Below are 20,308 nucleotides of genomic sequence, written 5' to 3' on the forward strand. Positions count from 1 at the left end.
ATGTGAGTCACTTTCGGAACGATAGAGATATATGTGAGTCACTTTTGTAATAATAAAGATATACGTAAGCCACTTTTATAACGAAGGGTATAACAACTCTAAATCGCAAAATTAAAGTTATATCAGGCCCTCTTCCCTAGAAAATATTTTCTTATTTTGATATTTATACGTGGGACACCACTTGTGCCGGTATTTAAAGTAAGGACCCGTTTGGTTATTAGATAAGGCTTAACATAATACATAAATAACTTGGTTACATATATATATATATATATATATGGCTATACATATTCAAAAGTTCTCTTGAAGGAAATAAATTATTAATTACGAGTCCCTAAGGCAACCATATTTTATGGTGAAGTCCTTAGGGCTAAATTTTAAACGTAAAAGTCTCTCGCCTATCTACAAATATGTTTGTAACTCCATTAGTGCGGCATGTACTGTGGTAGACATTGACTAGAAGATTCTTAAGACCTTTCTGATCACTTTCTTGGTACAATTTCGTGTAAGACGAAGATAATTCTCCAAAACACTTGAGCAATTGTGATTGAAGGTGCAAACCTATTTTTTTCGCTTCATTTTGACTATGTGTATGTGTTAAAAATCAACATGTGAATAATACGATTGTATTTTAAAATGATTTAATCTTTTGAACTTGGTACAAGATATTAATGGGGAAAGATCTTTAATCTATTGAAGACATAAAGATATGTGAGAAATAAATGACATTTATTCTGCATAACAAAATTACTATGTAGGAAGCCAGAAGTTGCAAAAATTACCACATATGAATGAGTAATTATGCATGATTTAACGCATATATTTTGGCGGATGTTTATTTAATAGCACTTAGTTGCTACTTTACCTTTTAATACAAATTAAAATTAGACGCATTAAATTAAGGTAGTTTGATATATAGGACACGTTTGAAGTTATAAGTATCAGGGAGAATAATCCTTACTTTAAAAAGTATGGTTTTTAATACCTCTTTTAGTTGTCATTCCAAATTTAGTACTATTAACACAAGGAGTATTTAATACAAGAATTATTATATTATTTTGTTTCACATTCAATGTTGAATAAGAATATGATTAGCTATGCATAGACAAAGTATTCAAATGACAAGATTGTCCTTATTCCAAGTCACCTTCTTTATACGTTTGGGCAATTTAGAAAGTTCTAATTGAAAACATGGATAACTCAATTTAAAATCAGACATTTTTATGTATCATATATTCTATTTTTGGGCGATGTATCAAACTCCCAACAAGAGTTGCATGTATACTAAATAACACAATAATTATTAATTTATACATTATAATATATGTATTATGTTATTCACGAATCAAACATCTTTTAGGTGTTTTTTCCATGAAGTTAATTTATGTACAAGATGTGAAAATCAAAAAATTGAAATGAGTTAAGACATATGAAGAGAATAAACATATACATTCTTGTGAGGAGGTGTAAGATTGACATTGACCGATGAAGAATTTGGAGAAAGTGCTTAGACATGACATTGTATTTCTTTAGCTCACCGAGGACATGACTCTAGTTAATAGAGCATGAAGATCAATGATTAAAATAGACAATTAGTAAGTAGTTAAGTGTTTTATCCCCCTCCCCGTGATAAAAATTGTTCTATTCTGAAACACCTATTTGTTTCCTTATCATTATTTTAATTTTATGCTAGAAATATCATATTCTTTATTATCAACCAAGTAAAATGGTTGTCCACTTAAAATGGTGGATAGTCCATTTACTTTTTAAGTGGGTAAATTGCCACTAATATTTTCCTCCACTTGTAAATATGGCTATAAATATAGCCTTAAACTTCAATGTAAAAATACACAAAACATATAAAAGAAGAGAATTACTATTACTCTCTCTATATTACTACTCTCTCTATTAATACTTTCTATATTACTCTCTTGTTCTTCTTCCTTTACAAAATTGTCAAGTAAGTTAATTTATAACACGTTATCAGCACGAAACTCTAATTTTTCAGAAAATTAACTTCTATATCAGGTATATCCACTAAAGAAATTTAATTTTTAAGTTATCTTTGTTACTTTCAAATTAATTTTCATCATGTCAAACTTGTCAAAATTGGAATTTGTGGCACTTGATATTTCTGGTAAAAATTATTTGTCATGGGTACTTGATGCTGAAATTCACCTTACCGCTAAGGGTCTTGGTGATGCTATAATTGAAGGAAATACAGCATCAAGTCAGGATAAAGCAAAGGCTATGATTTTCCTTCGTCATCATCTAGATGAAAGCCTAAAAATGGAATACTTGACAGTGAAAGATCCACTTGAATTGTGGAAAGACTTAAAAGGGAGGTATGACCACCTCAGGGCAACGGTATTGCCAAGGGCTCGTTATGAGTGGATGCACTTACGGTTTCAAGATTTTAAAACCGTAATTGAGTATAATTCTGCTGTATTTAGAATAACTTCCCAATTAAAATTATGTGGAGAAAATATAAATGATGAGGACATGTTAGAAAAGACACTAACTACTTTTCATGCCTCTAATGTAATATTACAGCAGCAATACCGTGAAAAGGGTTTTAAAAAAATACTCTGAATTGATATCATGCCTTCTGGTGGCTGAACAACATAATGCCCTTTTAATGAAAAATCATGAAGCCCGTCCCACTGGAACTGCTCCGTTACCGGAGGCAAATATGGTAAAAGCACATGGCCAGTCTGAAAGAAGACATAATAAATATCAAGGTCACAATAATGTGCGTGGGCGTGGCAATGGCAGAGGACGATATAATAATCGTCGTGGTGGTGGTCAACATAAAAGGGAGAACAATATCAGTTCTCAAAATGGCCCTTCAAAAAGTAACTGTCATCGTTGTGGCATGAAAGGCCACTGGAAAAATGAATGTCGGACGCCTGAGCATTTTGTAAGACTTTATCAAAATTCTTTTAAAAGAAAGGCAAATAGGGGTGGTGCCTCTTCTTCTAATGCTCGGATAGAGTCACACTTGGGGTTCGAAAATAATGTTGAGGCAAGGCCTTTGAATAATGATAATATTGAAACAAATCTGGCCTTAAGGGATGATGATTTTAATGACCTAAATGATATTACTCATTTGCAGGTTGAAGATTTTTTTAAGGATCTTAATTGATGTTTAATTTCATGTTTTTCAATATGTTATCATGTACTTCGAATTATTGTGTTTTTACGTTTATGTATTTGAAAAAATAAAATAAATAATCAAGGTCACATTTTTATGATAATTGTATATTGTTTATTAAATTGTGCTATTTTACAATGTTGTAATTAATTACTATTAGTGTGCTATTATTTAATCTTAATATCATATTGTTACTAAAAATAATATTCGCCTTATTTAATGTCATTATACTAACTGTTTATTCTTGTTAATGTTTTAGACATTAATAATATATAATGATTGTATTATTTTTGTCAATAAACAAATTATCTATACATGATGAATAATATTATATTAATGTTTTATAATATATTTGTTTTTAATACTTGTGTATAATATTTATTTAAGGTTAATAAGTATATAATTCCATAAACTAAATTATTGTAACATTCATCATAATTGAATCATATAGTTTTTTAAATTCTAAATTACCATAATTTAACTTTAAAAAAAAAAAAAAGGGGACTTATGTTTTTCTAGCAAAATTGTTACTTATTTTATTTCTTACAATGCATTTTTATTTTATGAAGATAAATAAATTTATCAGTCTTCAATTGGATTCAAGATGAATAATGGAGATATGTGCATTTTGGATAGTGCCACAACTCATACGATATTAAAAGAAAAGAAATATTTTTGTCATTTGATTATGAAAAAGGCCTATGTCAATACAATATCTGGTAGTACAAAATTAATTGAAGGCTCTGGAAAAGCAGTCTTATTACTACCTGGAGAACGATATTGGTAATTGATAATGCATTATATTGTAGTAAGTCTCAAAGAAACTTGTTAAGTTTCAAGGTTATTCGCCAAAATGGCTATCATATTGAGACTGCAAATGAAGGAAATATTGAATACCTTTATATTACTACAATAAATATGGAGAAGAAAATTGTGCACGAAAAATTATCTGCACTTTCTTCTAGGTTGTACCATACAAATATTGGTACTGTTGAATCACATGCCATTGTAAACAAAAGGTTTACTGATTCTAATGATTTTATCATTTGGCATGACCGGTTGGGCCATCCCGGTTATAATATGATGCGCAGAATTATTGAGAATTCACATGGGCACACTTTGAAGAATCAGAAAATTCTTCAATCTAAGGAATTCTCTTGTGTTGCTTGTTCCCAAGGAAAACTGATTATCAAACCATCAGCAACTAAGGTTGGGATTGAATCCCCTGCATTTCTGGAACGTATACAGGGTGATATATGTGGGCCAATTCACCCTTCATGTGGACCATTTAAATATTATATGGTCTTGATAGATGCATCTACAAGATGGTCACATGTGTGCTTATTATCAACTCGCAACATGGCTTTTGCGAGATTGTTAGCTCAAATTATAAGGTTAAGAGCACAATTTCCAGATTATGCAATAAAGACAATTCGTCTTGATAATGCTGGTGAATTCACATCTCAATCATTTAATGATTATTGTATATCGATTGGAATAAAAGTTGAGCATCCGGTCGCTCATGTACATACTCAAAATGGTCTAGCAGAATCATTGATTAAACGCCTCCAATGGATAGCTAGACCATTGCTAATGAGGACAAAACTTCCTATTTCAGTATGGGGGCATGCTATTTTGCATGCAGCAGCACTTGTGCGCGTAAGGCCAACAAATTATCATGAATTTTCCCCATTACAGTTGGCATTTGGAAGGGAGCCAAATATATCCCATCTTAGAATATTTGGATGTGCGGTATATGTCCCAATTGCTCCACCGCACCGCACAAAGATGGGTCCCTAAAGAAGGTTGGGAATATATGTTGGGTATGAATCTCCTTCTATTATAAAATATCTGGAACCTATGACTGGAGATTTATTTACGGCAAGATTCGCTGATTGTCATTTTGATGAATCAGTATACCAAAAATTAGGGGGAGAACATAAGCAGTTGAAAAATGAGATAGATTGGAATTCATTGTCACTATCTCATTTAGATCCTCGAACAAATCAATGTGAGCAAGAAGTTCAAAAGATGATTTATTTGCAGAATATTGCAAATCAACTGCCGGATGCATTTACTAACCTTCCACGGGTTACTAAATCGCATATCCCAGCTGCTAATGCTCAAGTTCGAGTTGATGTCCCGGTAGGACAACTTATTCAGGCAAATGAGTCTAGACCACGCTTAAAACGTGGAAGACCATTTGGTTCCAAAGATAAAAATCCTCGAAAAAGGAAAGGAATAAATGATCAAGATGATCATAATTTGGAGGCGAGTGCTCAAGAAGAGCCCAGAGACACAACAAATGGTGATACCACCGAGGAGGTCCAAGTACCTGAAAATAATGAGAATGAAGAAATCTCAATAAGTTATGTCTCGACAGGAAAACGGTGGAACCGAAATGATATTGTGGTCGATAATATTTTTGCTTATAATGTTGCCATTGAAATAATGCAACAAGATAAGGATCTTGAACCAAAATCTGTCGATGAATGCAGACAGAGAAATGATTGGCCAAGATGGAAGGATGCAATTCAAGCAGAGTTAACTTCACTTGAAAAACGTGAAGTTTTCGGATCAATAGTTCGAACACCTGAAGGTGTCAAGCCAGTAGGGCACAAATGGGTTTTTGTGCGTAAACGAAATGAAAAGGGTGAAGTCGTAAGATATAAAGCACGACTTGTAGCCCAAGGTTTTTCTCAAAGACCTGGCATTGACTATATGAAAACATATTCTCCTGTGGTGGATGCAATTACTTTCAGGTATCTAATGAATTTGGCAGTTCATGAAAAGCTTGAAATGCACTTAATGGACGTGGTCACTGCCTATTTATATGGCTCATTGGACCACGACATTTTTATAAAAATTCCCGAAGGGTTCAAAGTGCCTGAAGCATACAAGGATTCTCGAGAAAATTGTTCAATAAAGCTTCAGAAATCCTTGTACGGGTTGAAACAATCAGGGCGAATGTGGTACAATCGTCTTAGCGAATATTTGCTAAAAGAAGGATATAAAAATGATCCAATTTGCCCTTGTGTCTTTATGAGAAGGTCTAAATCTGAATTTGTCATAATAGCAGTATATGTTGATGATTTGAATATTATTGGAACTCCGGAAGAACTTTCAAAGGCAGTAAAATGCCTGAAAAGGGAGTTTGAAATGAAAGACCTTGGAAAGACAAAATTTTGTCTTGATCTACAAATTGAACATTTTACAAATGGGATATTTGTCCATCAGTCAACATATACTGAAAATATTTTAAAGAGATTTTATATGGATAAAGCACACCCATTGAGTACTCCAATGGTTGTGAGATCTCTTGATATTAATACAGATCCGTTTCGGCCTTATGAAAATGATGAAGAACTTATTGGTGCTGAAATACCATACCTTAGTGCAATTGGTGCATTAATGTATCTTGCCAACAATTCTAGACCAGATATAGCTTTCTCAGTAAACTTGTTAGCAAGATTTAGTTCTTCACCAACACGCAGACACTGGAATGGAATTAAGCATATATTCAGATACCTTCGAGGTACCATTGATATGAGATTGTTTTACTCAAATGATTCCATGTCACAATTGATCGGTTATGCAGATGCGGGATATTTATCTGATCCCCATAAAGGTCGATCGCAAACAGGCTATTTATTTACATGTGGTGGTACAGCTATATCATGGCGTTCAACAAAGCAAACTATGGTTGCCACTTCCTCAAATCATGCAGAGATAATAGCCATTCATGAAGCAAGTCGAGAATGTGTTTGGTTAAGATCAATAACTGAACACATTCAAGAAACATGTGGTCTTTCTTTGACAAAAGACGCTCCAACAATATTGTATGAACACAATGCTGCATGTATAGCTCAACTGAAGGGAGGATACATCAAAGGAGACAAAACAAAACATATTTCACCAAAATTCTTTTTCACTCATGATCTTCAAAAGAAGGGTGAAATAGATGTCCAACAAATTCGTTCAAGTGACAATTTGACGGATATGTTCACCAAAGCATTGCCAACTTCAACCTTTGAGAAAATGAGATACAAAATTGAAATGCGTCGTCTTCGAGATATTAAGTGATATTTTCATCAGGGGGAGCAAAATACGCGCTGTACTCTTTTTCCCTTAGTCAAGGTTTTGTCCCACTGGGTTTTCCTGATAAGGTTTTTAATGAGGCAGCACTCAAGGCGTATTATCAGATATGTGTACTCTTTTTCCTTCATTAGGCTTTTTCCCACTGGGTTTTTCCTAATAAGGTTTTAACGAGGCACATTTCTCGTGGACATCCAAGGGGGAGTATTATCAACCAAGTAAAATGGTTGTCCACTTAAAATGGTGGATAGTCCATTTACTTTTTAAGTGGGTAAATTGCCACTAATATTTTCCTCCACTTGTAAATATGGCTATAAATATAGCCTTAAACTTCAATGTAAAAATACACAAAACATATAAAAGAAGAGAATTACTATTACTCTCTCTATATTACTACTCTCTCTATTAATACTTTCTATATTACTCTCTTGTTCTTCTTCCTTTACAAAATTGTCAAGTAAGTTAATTTATAACATTCTTCAACTTATTACTATCGTTAGTTCTTTACATTGGTTATTTTACTATTACTAGTGTTAGTAATTTTTCTTTTTTTGTTATTTTATCATAATTTTTTACTCTAATATTTCTTTCAAAAATATTATGAAAACGATTTTTTCAAAACCAATAGTCTATCATAATCTAAACCTACAAAGGCTGGAGGTAAAATTTGTGTACAGTTTTTCTCCCAAAACACTATTTATAAAATTATAAGAATATGCTATTGTTATTGTTATGCCATCCCATATTAAATTTAGAAAAAATAAGATCAAAATTATATTATGAAATTTATACCAATAGTATTATTTATACTGAAATTAAAATACCAATTAAATACAATACAATTATAATATAACATCCAATCCCATACCTAAAATATTTTCCCAGCCTCAATAACCAACCCAACCCTTTTAGAAGATTAATTATATTTTACTCCAATATTTATTAGTTATTACTACCGTAATAACAACGATATATTTAGTATATTCTACAAGTAAAGCATGCAAAGGATGATATATATAAGAATGTAACTTATTAGTGTTATATCAATATGAATTGTGGTATAGCGATGCAAATGATGATATATACAAGGTCCATAGATTCTCAATATGAATAATTTATTAATATTATATTAATATGAGTTGTGATATAGTGATGAGATTATTACGACCTCAAATGCGGGACAACAAATGAAAAAGTAAAGAAAAAACTTATTAAGTACTATAGCTAAATATAAACCCATCATTGTAGAAACTGGATAATGAAAAAAATTTGAATGTTCCCCCGGCATTACATGCTCACTCATCATCAGCGTGCAGACAACGGTTGCGGATTTCAGGAAGAAAACAATACTACTAGTATTCCTTAATAATGTATGTATTGTAATGTCTTTTTCCCGTCCCATATATTTCTCACCTGTCACCACTCTCTTTCTCTCTCTCTTTATCAGCTTCAGTTACATTTAACTCTCTCACTCTCTCTCCCACTTTACCACGCTTCGAAAACTCCCATATGGATTCTCTACTACTGCTAAGACCTTTTCGTTTTCTTGCACCAAAACCCTAAAGAAAAAGGAGCAAAAATGGTCTAGGTTGTTGATGAACTGCTTTTTTCTTCTTTTTCCACCAGATCTAGACTCTAACTAGGTATATACGAAAACCCAACTGCTTTCTTGTTTTTTTTCTTAATCTTTACTGTGGGGTGGTGTTGGAATGTTGGAAAAAGTTCCTGTTTTTTTTGGTCTAATGAAGTTGCATTCTTGACTTTCTTTCAGTTTGAGTGGTGATTTTTAGAACATGGGGAAATGTGCTACAGTTTTGGTTAAATGAAGCTGCATTATTGTCTTCCTTTTTTGGTTTAGTTTTGAATTTTAGCTGCAAAGAAACTGTGTTACTCCTGTTTTGTTCATTGTAGTGGTGGGTTTTTACTGGATTGTTCTGGGAATTGGAAATGAAGTGCTTGAATTTTAGGAAGAAAAGGTGCATTCTTGCCTTTTTTCCCTCTTTATTCTGAGTGGTGATTTACAGCAGGGTTCTAAGGGAATGTGACAGAAAGTGTTTGAATTTCAGCTAAAGAAGCAGCACTTTTGTGTTGGATTTTGAGGCTGAGGCTTTTGGTAATATAATTTTCACCGTGCTTTCTTTGATGTCGGTGATGCTCTGTTTAGTGCTTTGCCAGTATTTCACTTTTCTACAAAGATGATGTCTGCTGTGCTAATTTAGCTTGCTTTGTTTGTTTGTTTTGATTTTGACAATCTTAATTGGACAGATAATTGTTCTTGAAGAACTGGTTGCAAATGGATGACTCAGTTTTAAAATCCAATGAAGACTCCATGGAAGAAAACCAAAGTCCAGAGATAACAGAGAAGCCTACTCCGCTGCAGGATTTTGTTGTACATCCACAAAGTTCGGAGTCACTAGTGCAATCATCAGCAGAGAGTGTGAAAAAATCAAGGACAGTGAGACCAAGTTTAACAACTCAAAATGGGGTAACAAATGCTGGGACTGTGAAGAGGCGAACTGGAATAACAGATGGCACTGATTCTAATCCCAAAGGTGTCAAATCATCTCTGACAAAATCAACTGTTAGTAGCACTTCACGAATTTTAGGAACAACTCCAGTCACAAGAAGGAGTAGCACTGGTGGTTTGCCTGATAAGCAGCCAATAACAATAACTAAAAGACCTAGTGGGAATGTTGGTTCAGGTACAGCTAAAAAGACTAACTCTTTGGCAACAGATCCTATGCGGCGATCTCTTCCCGAAATGCGAAAAAGCACATTGCCATCAACCAGTACTAGAACTACTAGTCGATCAAGTATTTCAGAGACCAGAAGATCAGTTCCCATTTCGCCCCTTGCAAAGACTCCAAGAGCATCAGTTAGTTCTGATGCAAGCAAAGAAGAATCTGTTAAGAAGACCTCAGCTAAATTATCATCGTCATCACTTTCGTCTGCAAGGAGAAGTGCCTCTACATCGTTGGAGAGTACTGCTAGTAGTGTCTCAACTAGGAAGTTCTCCACAAAGTTGTCTTCTCCAGCTGCTCGGTCACCTTCTGTTTCCACTGGATCGAAGGCTGGTTCGTTGTCAAAATCGCTGGACAGAAGTTCTAGTTCATCAACAAGCAGGAAGAAAGGGGGGACTCCTGAAGGTCGTGATTCACGCCTTATTATGCTTCCTCAAGTGGAAATCAAAGCTGGTGATGATGTGGTAATAACTCGTGTCTCTATTCTTCATGTAGCAAAAGATAATTTTAGTTGGCGGTAAATTAAAGATGAGTGAAAACAATAATTCATTTTACCTCTTCTGAAGGTGGATAAATTACCTTTTCATATAAACTGGTCCAGTAGTACCTTTTTCTGCTAAGGGTGTTCTTTAAGAACAAACGTCATAGGTTTAAAGCAAAGAATTTAGGTAAGGGTTATGACTTATGACAAGTACGAAGCAGTATAATTGAAAGTGCTTAAATTGAAAATACTCAGTTTTCAAGCGTCAAATTGTTGGTTTTAGTGCTGATGGTGAGGTATACGTCTGTATTCCATTTTTAGAACCTTGTGCTGTGGGTTGACCTTATTCTAAAAAAGATCCTTGTGCAATGACTTCCCATGCCTAATCGTCATATCACATGCTCTATCTAATGAATTCCAAACCTCCATCTAACTTAAGCTATTACAAAAACTTTGGCGCACAAATTCCACTTATCTATATTGATTGGTTTTTCTACCTATCAAAATAAATAGAACATGATTTTTGACGCTAAATTTGCTTTTGAATTATATATTTTAATGGAAAAGCTTTAAAGTACATACTCAAGTGCACTTTATTTTCAATTGCTTTTGATGGAGTATATATTGAATTTCTTTTGCTTTGAACTATACCACTTCACTTCAAAGCTTCTAAACATACAATAAATTCATCTGATACCATTTTTTTCAGAGGAGAGAAGGTTTTCTTTGACTGTCTTCTATTGACTTTTATGATTGTGGGTCTCTTCTCTTATGGCAAGTAGTGCTTGATCTATTTGTTTTATCAGCTGTAAACTTGGACTATATTTTAAGTTAGATGCTCTCAAATGTGATGTTTATCTTCTTGTTGATAGAAAATGCTCCTTAGTCTATCTATTGATGGCATTTTCTCTGCCTATCAAAATGCCTAGCAATACAAAGTCAACATCACTGTCACAGTATAGGTTAAGTAAACAATATTTTCATGCAAGTATATACTACTCTGCGATTTCGAAAAATAACATATTTGTAAGAACACTTAAGTATGTGGAAGGAGAGTTTATTTGGGTCTTTGGTTAATATTTTATGTTTTAGTTGAACTAGCTATCCTTGTGAGATTTTTTATGTTGGTAAGTATTCTTCATAATACACGAGCATATTTTGCAGATTTACTTTCTATAGTTCAATGCAATCTTTTACAGCTGTTTTGTCATTTGTTCAACATGATTACCGTAAAGGTTCTCCATTTTGTTTATAAAATCTTTGTTCTCCATTTTGCTTCAGTTGAAACTCTTTTGGTTACGACATATGATTTTTTCTCTATGTTCATTAGAGAAAAGGTTCTTTTGTAATCTTACTAACTATTGAACCTTCATTCCTTTAATTTCATCAAGCGCTTGGATCTGAGGGGCCACAGAATACGTAGTCTCAACAATGGCGGGCTGAACTTGTCGCCAACTTTAGAGGTAGCTAACAATAATTCCATTTTATTTTACTTTTATGAGGTAACTAGAATCTAAGTTGCGGACTCTTCACTTTCGATGCCACACTTATGTTGCATTCTCCAAAAATACACTACTTCTGGAGAATCCAACACGCACCCGTTGACTTTTTTGAAGAGTCCGAGCAACATAGACTAGAATGAACAATGAAATCCCATCTGGGGCTCCAAGAGTGCTTTCTGACTTTCTGTGACAAGGTTTGACAACCAAATTGAGATTTCGTACAGTATTATGTGGGTATAAATATAATAATGAATTATACAAATAGACATAAGCGAAATTCCGTTTTGCAGTTTGTTTACCTCAGGGATAATCTCTTATCAGTGTTGGATGGTATTGAGATACTGACTAGGGTGAAGGTCAGTTTTCTTTGTATATTTCTTCAATTTTTACGTTTTGACACTACTTGTGAAGATAATGCAATTGTCTAGTTATTTTCACTCATAGAAATCTTGTATATTGATATTTGTCTGTTTAGGTTCTTGATTTGAGCTTCAATGATTTCAAAGGTCCTGGATTTGAACCACTTGAGAATTGCAAAGCCCTTCAGGTCAGCACTTTTGTTGATGCCTTTTTTTATTTCAAAGACTTAAACGGTTACTCTTTCATTGATAAGGCTCTGAAGTAATTTGTCATTCTTTTTCAACTTTTTGACCTTTTAGCAACTCTATCTTGCTGGAAATCAAATTACATCACTCATAAGCCTTCCAGAGCTTCCCAACTTAGAAGTAAGTCTTTAAACATCTGCCCCACTCCTTGTTCATACTCACAGCAGTTTTCAGTATCCATATTCAATGCCTACGTTGGGTTATTGTTGGTTTCTTATTTATCAAAGAGAAAAAAAGACCAGCTTATTGTTTTTTCTTATGACTCTTAAATTTCAGTTCCTATCTGTCGCTCAGAATAAGTTAAAATCTCTTTCAATGGCCAGTCAGCCTCGGTTACAGGTTAATCTCTGATTTTTATCTTTTCTTACTTCGTGTTGCTTGTATGGTTAGAACCTACATTACATATATTTTTCCTTTGCAGGTCTTAGCTGCTAGCAAAAACAAAATCTCTACATTGAAAGGATTCCCTTATTTACCTTCTCTTGAGGTTAGTAATGAACATCTAGTCAATTTCTGAATATTGTTAAATTTGTTTGTAAATGATATCATGTTTCTATTTGGTAAAGGAGTGATATTTATTGTAGTTTGTAGTGGTGGCAACTAGGTATGTGCACAATGCACGTTCCTGATTAGACAGACTATTCAAAGGAGTTACAATATTAGAAAGTTTTAAGGGGTCATAACTGGGTAATCCAATAGTCAGTGAGTTTAACAGGTAAATTGAGTAGCACATTTATGAAAATAAACAGATGGCAACCTGATACACGCTGTCTCCACTCTTCTTAAATAATCATGAAGGAACTTAGTAAGTGAGTTTCATTTTTTTAAATTACTGTTGCTCTTTTCTCATAGAATCATGAAACTACAAGCGTTAACAGCATAATTTGGTATAAGTGCTACTGGTAATAACGATCCACATAAAACGGCTGCATAGCCCAATATCATCATAGCATCCAATTCTATTTATTTTGCTACTTTTATTTGTTCTGATTGATCAAAATTACTCTTATGTCTTGTAGTTTGAATTACTAGATTTTTAATTTCTTATTTGAATCTCGGTATCTACTGAAGAATCAAATCAATGTCGATAAGGCGAAAGATACAGGCATATTCAAAAAACACGTAGTCACCTGTTTTTCTGTATTTTTCGCGCTTGCACTTTCTCCTTTTGGTTATGGAAGAGGAGAAGATAGAGCCAACTAGGGTGAACTATCAACAGAATTATTGTTTCCCTCTCCGTTCTCAATTAATTTTACTTAAGTTGTCCGAGTCTCTCAGATGCCTCAAAATATATCTGAAAAAAGCTATCTAGTGTTGATGTGGTCTGGACGCAATAACACTATAAGTATGCATAATGTTTGCTTAATTCATGCCAGATTGGTGACTGGTCATACAACAAAATAAAGAGAGATCCTGATAGCTATAATATGCACCACAGCTAGGTAAAAGTGTTAAACTAAGCTTACAGTAACATTCTTATAAAAAGGAAAGGTTACAGTAGCATCACGCATTTATTACTTGTCATCTTCTTTATTTAGAAACCTTTTTTTGGATCTTGACTTGATTCAGTAAATTCCTGATAACTCATAAAGTGATAGAGGTGACTGAAAGCTCTCTTCATTTGAGTGCACATGTGAATTAGAAGTGTTCCGTATTAATGTGCACGTACTATTCCGTATCTAGATTTTTTTAATGTTGAATGCTGTATTATATAGTGTGCCAAGGATGTTTATTGAGTTTGCCTGAGTTTTGTTTTTCTTCCACAACAATCTACAGCATTTACGTGTGGAGGAGAATCCTATCCTTAAGATGCCTCATCTAGAGGCAGCTTCCATTTTGCTTGTGGGTCCTACTTTAAAGAAGTTCAATGATAGAGGTACAATACTTTGGTCAATCCTTGCTTTTCTTGTGGTAGCTGCATCCAATGATTTCTGTTGAATATGAATTCTCATTTCGTAGTATTGCTTGTTGTTTCCTTCTAAATGAAATTATATGCTTTCAGATCTCTCCCGTGAGGAGATAGCTCTAGCTAAACGTTATCCTTCTCACACTCCCGTGTGCATCAGAGGTGGTTGGGAATTTTGTCGTCCAGAACAAGCAGTTGGTGAGTTTTCGAGGAATTGCCGTTCTTTTTTTGTCCGATTCAGTGATAATCTCTCTATGCATATTTTTCACATGCAAAAAGTTTCCTAATATCCTTAAGTAGTGTTAGTTGAATAAATACTAGATGTGTAAGATTTGTTTGTCGAACTGGGTGATATGCTGTGTTGTATACACCAAGATTAGTTTGATACATATCCATGCTTAAAGTTAAACTTTGACTAGTATATTGAGATTGGATTAGCATCTGTTACTGTTAGGAGCTAGTCTTCTTGTGGGGTCCAATCTTATTCATGTGAAGACGCACAACGTTTAATCAAGTGGCCGTGGAATTATTTTGTTTTTGATTTCTTATTTTGTTTACATCATTTCATAGTTCTGCTGGTAAGAGGCAAGATAAAGGTGTAGAATAGTCTCGAGAGGAGATATAAACAAAAGTTAGAGGCTATAGGAGAGAGAATCCAACTTTTCTCTTCAACAATAACTTGGAGAATCCAAAGCCTTGAGAGTGTCAATCACTTACTTCTTCACTGCCCTCTTACTTTTGAAATCTGGAATTTCGTCCTATCTATTTGTGGACTATCCTGTAACCTCCCTGGGACCATCAAGGAAGCTTACACTAGCTGGATTTTTTGGAGAGTTGACAAAACCATCAAGATGGACTGGGAGATGATTCCTGCAGTCATCTTTTGGGTTGTGTGGAATGAAAGAAACCACAGCTGTTTTGATAACTCAAGCCCTGAAAGCTAGATGCTGAGTTGTTTTGCGTAGCTGGAATTTTCTTACTACTGTTAATAGCATGGACAGTTTTTTCGCCATCTAATCTGTGACAGCATGGAATTTCCTACCGATCTACTTTCTCCGTTTTTTTTTTGTGTGTGTGCGCTTTTGTGTGTGTGTTTGTTTGTTCTATCTTTGTGAATTGCTGCTTGGAGCTTGAAGAGAATATATGTTGGTGGTGCTGCACTTAGCTTGATGGACATTAGTTCAGTGACACAATTATAGTATTTGATGTTTGAAAACAGGAGAATGTGCGGGAATAAGACAAAAAACCTAGAGTTAGGGGGTAACCTCACATGACGTGTTCTCGATAATTTTTTTGCATATATAACAGAAATAGAAGAGCACTTGAAGGAATTCGACGACACATATCAAGAATACAATGTTAATTTTGTATACTCTTGGAGCATAATGCCAATCACTTGTTGCATAGATGATTGGATGAGATTCTTGGGATGTAACTTTTCTGTTTAGTGCTCTTGTGATCTAGTACTTGTATACCGGGGATATTCCACCTTTTGTTTATTCATATAAGTGATCTTACACAAATAATTGGTTGGATTCACTGTTTACTTTTCCAGCCGGTATCAAAGATTATACACTAGTCATGCATGGTTATACACATATGACATATTATACATGGATTATACATATATTATACATCAGCCAACTATTTTTAGTTAAAATGGTTGAGTGATCGGCTATTTAGGGTAATTCTTCTTTATACATAAAATACAAGTAGAAATAAAAAAAGTGAAGCATTCTTGATGTATGCTTGGTTTCAAACATACTTGCTTAGTTGCATTTCATCTGTGTACAGTTGAGAGTGTGCTAAACCGTATTAGGTTATCATCTTATAATTTTATATAATGGAGCTTAACTCGTTGTCTTATCTCAGATATAACACAATGCGTATGCCAGCTGATTTTCAGTTTTTATGTTTTTCATCTCTGTAATACTTTTTTGGATAACTGTGGTGTCCGGGCCTGCTTGTACACACCTCGACCCATTCATTCTCTGATACTTCTCTTCCACAGATTCAACTTTTCGCTTTCTGCTTGAGCAATGGAAGGAACAACTTCCTCAAGGATTCTTGCTCAAAGAAGCCTTTATTGACCATCCATTTGAGGAAGATGCTTGCTATTGCCACTTCAATTTTGTTAAGGATGAATCTGAGAGTTCTGTTTCAGACATAAACTTGAAATACCAATGGTTTATAGGAGAGAGAACTCCATCAAACTTCATAGAAATACATGGTGCAACGAGGGAGGTAGTAGTTTTTAGCTACTCTATTTGAGTTCTGTGTTTCTATATCCATGAGACATCATTATATGATTTTAGTTTCTTATGATCAGTTCTATTGGCCAAAGCATGAAGACATTGGTAGAATCTTGAAAGTTGAGTGTACCCCCAAGCTGGGCGAGACGGAATATCCCACCATTTTTGCAATATCTTCACCAGTTTCACCTGGTATGCTATTTTTTTTTTTGTATATAGGAAATAACAAATAATGATGAAGTGACTTATCAGAAAAGAAGAGTTAATGTTGAAATGACTGCTCCCTTTTATTCTGAGAATTTTAAATATATGAAAGATTGAAAAACGAGTTTGTGTTTGATATAGAACTTTTCTGTCCCCAAAAGAATGACACTATGATTATTTGGGAAAGGAAACAGTTTTATCTTTGGGTACAACATTTTCTGTTTTGGTTTCTAAACTATAGAAGATTGTGATTTATATTACTTTTATGTAGTTTCACTAGATAAATATGTAGTAGTATTATTTAATAAAAAAGAAAAGGCATTGATATAGATTGTTGAATTCACATTGAGTATTGGATCCTTTGACCCTTCATCAGATCTGTACTCTGTTATTATATTTGAGACAGTGGGAATAGTTGAATTGCAAACATATGTTTGAGTAATTTTATGTCAATTTCTGAATTTGCAAACATATTTGCTTGCTAATTTATGCTATGTCCAATATCACATAGGAAGATTGTTAAAGTGCTTGGGCAATGTTAATTAGAATCAAACAGGGATTATTGAGAATCCTGCTAGACCTTATGCCTTTTATCTACTCTGGTCCAATTAACACGACTAGAGCTGCTAATGTGCTACATGTTGCATGTGCCTTATCAGAAAGGGAAGAAAAGAGAAGAAAACAAGAAAAACATCCCATTTGTCAGATTTTAAAGCACCTGTTAACTGCAATTGTTTGTCAGAAGAAAATGTATGTATTTCATATTATCAAGAACCAAGTCAAGTCTCTCAATGCAAAGAGATAATGTTCTGAATTCTTTTTGATAAGTATAACTAACATTTAAAAAAAACTGAAGCATTAAATTAGCTAAAGAAGGTATATCCAATCCTGTACTGATGTATTAAGAAAGATGCATTATCTGTTGCCTCTGTCATCTTCAATGGCTGGTGTTTCTGCTGAAGTCTTTTTATTTGCATGCCTTACTGTTAGTTAACTGTCTCTTTATTTTCTATTGGCTGTCAGTTATATCATCTTTTGTTCTGTTTCGTGTCCCTTTTTTCATTTTCTATTTTATTGGTAAAGGAACTGGACATCCAAAAGTGTTGAAGATTGAAGTATGTGGAGATTTATTAGAAGGAAATATAATTCGAGGCCATGCAGAAATCGCATGGTGCGGTGGAACCCCAGGGAAAAGCATTTCTAGGTGAGATGATCATCTTAAATTGCAGTCATAACACTCCTCAGATTTTGAAAATCTTAATTTTTCCCAAAACTTGGCCACCATTGATATGGAGGAGTAACCTTCTGGCTTAACATTTCAGTTGGTTAAGGAAAAAATGGAACAGCAGTCCAGTGGTAATTGTTGGTGCAGAAGAAGAGGAATATCAGTTGATGCTTGATGATGTTGGTTCGTGTTTGGTGTTTATGTATACTCCTATGACAGAGGAAGGTGCCAAAGGAGAACCTCAATATGCTATAACAGATTATGTGAAAGCAGGTATGGAGTTGGGAATCATTTGTTATTGGGTCATTAGATTCCAAGAAGGCTGGAATATGACAGGCAATTATTTAATATGGAAGAACTGTTCATTCCTCAATCAGGAAAAGTTGAAGTTAAACCAAAAAATATTGAATATGGTTTACTTCTATGTCATTTATATTAGAGCTTCTCAATGACATTCTACATAGGGTTTTTTGCATGTTAAGATGGTAGCTTGATGGGAGGAATAACTTCCTCTTAATTGGAGATATATCAGTACTGCACAGCTTCTAAGTTATGCAAAACAGAAGCAGTGGCTTCAGGGATTGATATCACCTATTTTTCTTGAGCTCGTTTTGGTCTATCTTCCAAAGCAGTCTTTCTTGAACTAGTTTCATTGGTAACTGCCTGATGGCAGGATGTGGTCACTAAGTTAGAATTTTCTGCTGCAGCTCCCCCATCAGTGGGTGATGTACAAATTTCTGGAGATGTTGTTGAAGGAAATACCATAAGAGGAGTTGGGAGATATTTTGGAGGAAGAGAAGGACCCAGCAAGTTCGAGTGGTTGCGTAAAGATAAGGATACAGGGTAAATTGCCTTGTCCTTTGATTTATGTTACTATGTATTGTCTCTTGTACTTTGATTATATTGTAGTCAATGATCTTTTTTTCAGAATGCTTTCTCATGCTTTCTATATTATTTTGCCATGATTACTTCACTTCTGTTATTTCTTTTTCAATTTGTTTTGATATGCTTTTCCTTGAGCTGTGAGGGTCTATCGGAAACAACCTCTCTACCTCCAAAGTAGGGGTAAGATTTGCATAGACTTTACCCTACCAATATCCCACTAATGGGATTGCACTGAGTATGTTGTTGTTTAGTTATTCGTGAAGATTACTATCATTTTTTTTGGATTGGTAATGCTTGTCTATTCAAAGAGGTGCAAATAACTATTTCACCTGAATTCTTTAGGGGTGCGAACACCCTAAGTTTATTGATTATTTATATAGGTCACACATTGTTGTGTAAGGGTTTCCAATGTTGAGTTATATATGTTCCAGTTTCATATTGGTTTTAGAAGGGTTCTGAAAGAGTTTATGAAGGTTTTGGGCACCCATTATCTTAAGTTTTTGGGTAGGATGTTCATATTCTTCTTACTTGGTATCTAACCAAACTTGATTAATTCTATTTCCACAAAGTAAGTTTGCATTAATTAAACCACAAATCAGGTTACATGTGCAGGGTGGTTGAGTTATATATGTCCCACATAAGTGTTAATGGGGACTTCTAAAGGTTTTTTTTAAGGTCTTGCGTTACCTCAACCACTTCCTTGTTGTTTTGAGTCAGATACAAATATTTCACGAAAGACTAATAGTAGTATTTACTAGTACATCTGCCACATAATCTTCTAGCAAAGCCTGCAATCTATAATAAAACGACATCTATTTAACTGTGATGCACTTGCATGGGCCAAGCTTTTAAATTCCTCTAGTCTACGCAATTGTGACTACTTAATGGAAGTGTTCACAACTTCTTGGCGACTCACCTTGAAAAAGCAGTAGCAGATTCATTCTTTTTTAAAGCTAAGTAGGAATTACCCTAGCTGGTTTGTATAATTTCAGATGTGGCTACAACTACAATGTACACTTCGCCAATTCTGGCTCAACCTTTAAAAACTTTCTGGCTTGTTTTCTGATGTAATACACTTTTGTGTGATGAACTATTTGTCAGAATCTCACATGATTTAGGTGTATGCTTTATAGTCACCATATCTCTTCTTGGACATCTTACCATTTGAGCTACCTTTTGGGGTGCTTATTTTTAGAATGGGTAAAAAGTCGCACATTGGTTAGAGCATGGACTGGTGGTCTACTTATATGAACTTGAT

At 34.2% G+C, this 20,308-nt stretch overlaps 1 protein-coding gene across 4 annotated transcripts in view; it reads left to right on the forward strand.

Moving 5' to 3' along the window:
- Nucleotides 1–8,538: 8,538 nt before the first annotated feature.
- Nucleotides 8,539–20,308, forward strand: part of LOC129873355 (187-kDa microtubule-associated protein AIR9) — a 30,199-nt gene continuing 18,429 nt past the window's right edge. The window contains exons 1-17 of one of the 4 annotated variants that reach the window (XM_055948434.1): nucleotides 8,645–8,892; nucleotides 9,161–9,225; nucleotides 9,316–9,362; nucleotides 9,515–10,454; nucleotides 11,863–11,934; nucleotides 12,264–12,329; nucleotides 12,449–12,520; nucleotides 12,633–12,698; nucleotides 12,855–12,917; nucleotides 13,000–13,065; nucleotides 14,355–14,454; nucleotides 14,581–14,682; nucleotides 16,496–16,731; nucleotides 16,814–16,928; nucleotides 18,024–18,144; nucleotides 18,263–18,438; nucleotides 18,873–19,008. In XM_055948434.1, coding sequence (XP_055804409.1) covers nucleotides 9,543–10,454; nucleotides 11,863–11,934; nucleotides 12,264–12,329; nucleotides 12,449–12,520; nucleotides 12,633–12,698; nucleotides 12,855–12,917; nucleotides 13,000–13,065; nucleotides 14,355–14,454; nucleotides 14,581–14,682; nucleotides 16,496–16,731; nucleotides 16,814–16,928; nucleotides 18,024–18,144; nucleotides 18,263–18,438; nucleotides 18,873–19,008 — 2,303 coding nt within the window. In that variant the 5' untranslated portion in view covers nucleotides 8,645–8,892; nucleotides 9,161–9,225; nucleotides 9,316–9,362; nucleotides 9,515–9,542. Of the gene's footprint in view, nucleotides 8,620–8,644; nucleotides 8,893–9,160; nucleotides 9,226–9,315; nucleotides 9,363–9,514; nucleotides 10,455–11,862; nucleotides 11,935–12,263; nucleotides 12,330–12,448; nucleotides 12,521–12,632; nucleotides 12,699–12,854; nucleotides 12,918–12,999; nucleotides 13,066–14,354; nucleotides 14,455–14,580; nucleotides 14,683–16,495; nucleotides 16,732–16,813; nucleotides 16,929–18,023; nucleotides 18,145–18,262; nucleotides 18,439–18,872; nucleotides 19,009–20,308 lie in introns of those variants that run through there. The other 3 variants (XM_055948435.1, XM_055948433.1, XM_055948436.1) reach the window with 3 other exon arrangements.

Source organism: Solanum dulcamara, chromosome 11 (assembly GCF_947179165.1).
Source record: "Solanum dulcamara chromosome 11, daSolDulc1.2, whole genome shotgun sequence".
In the NCBI taxonomy this organism is placed as follows: Eukaryota; Viridiplantae; Streptophyta; class Magnoliopsida; order Solanales; family Solanaceae; genus Solanum; species Solanum dulcamara.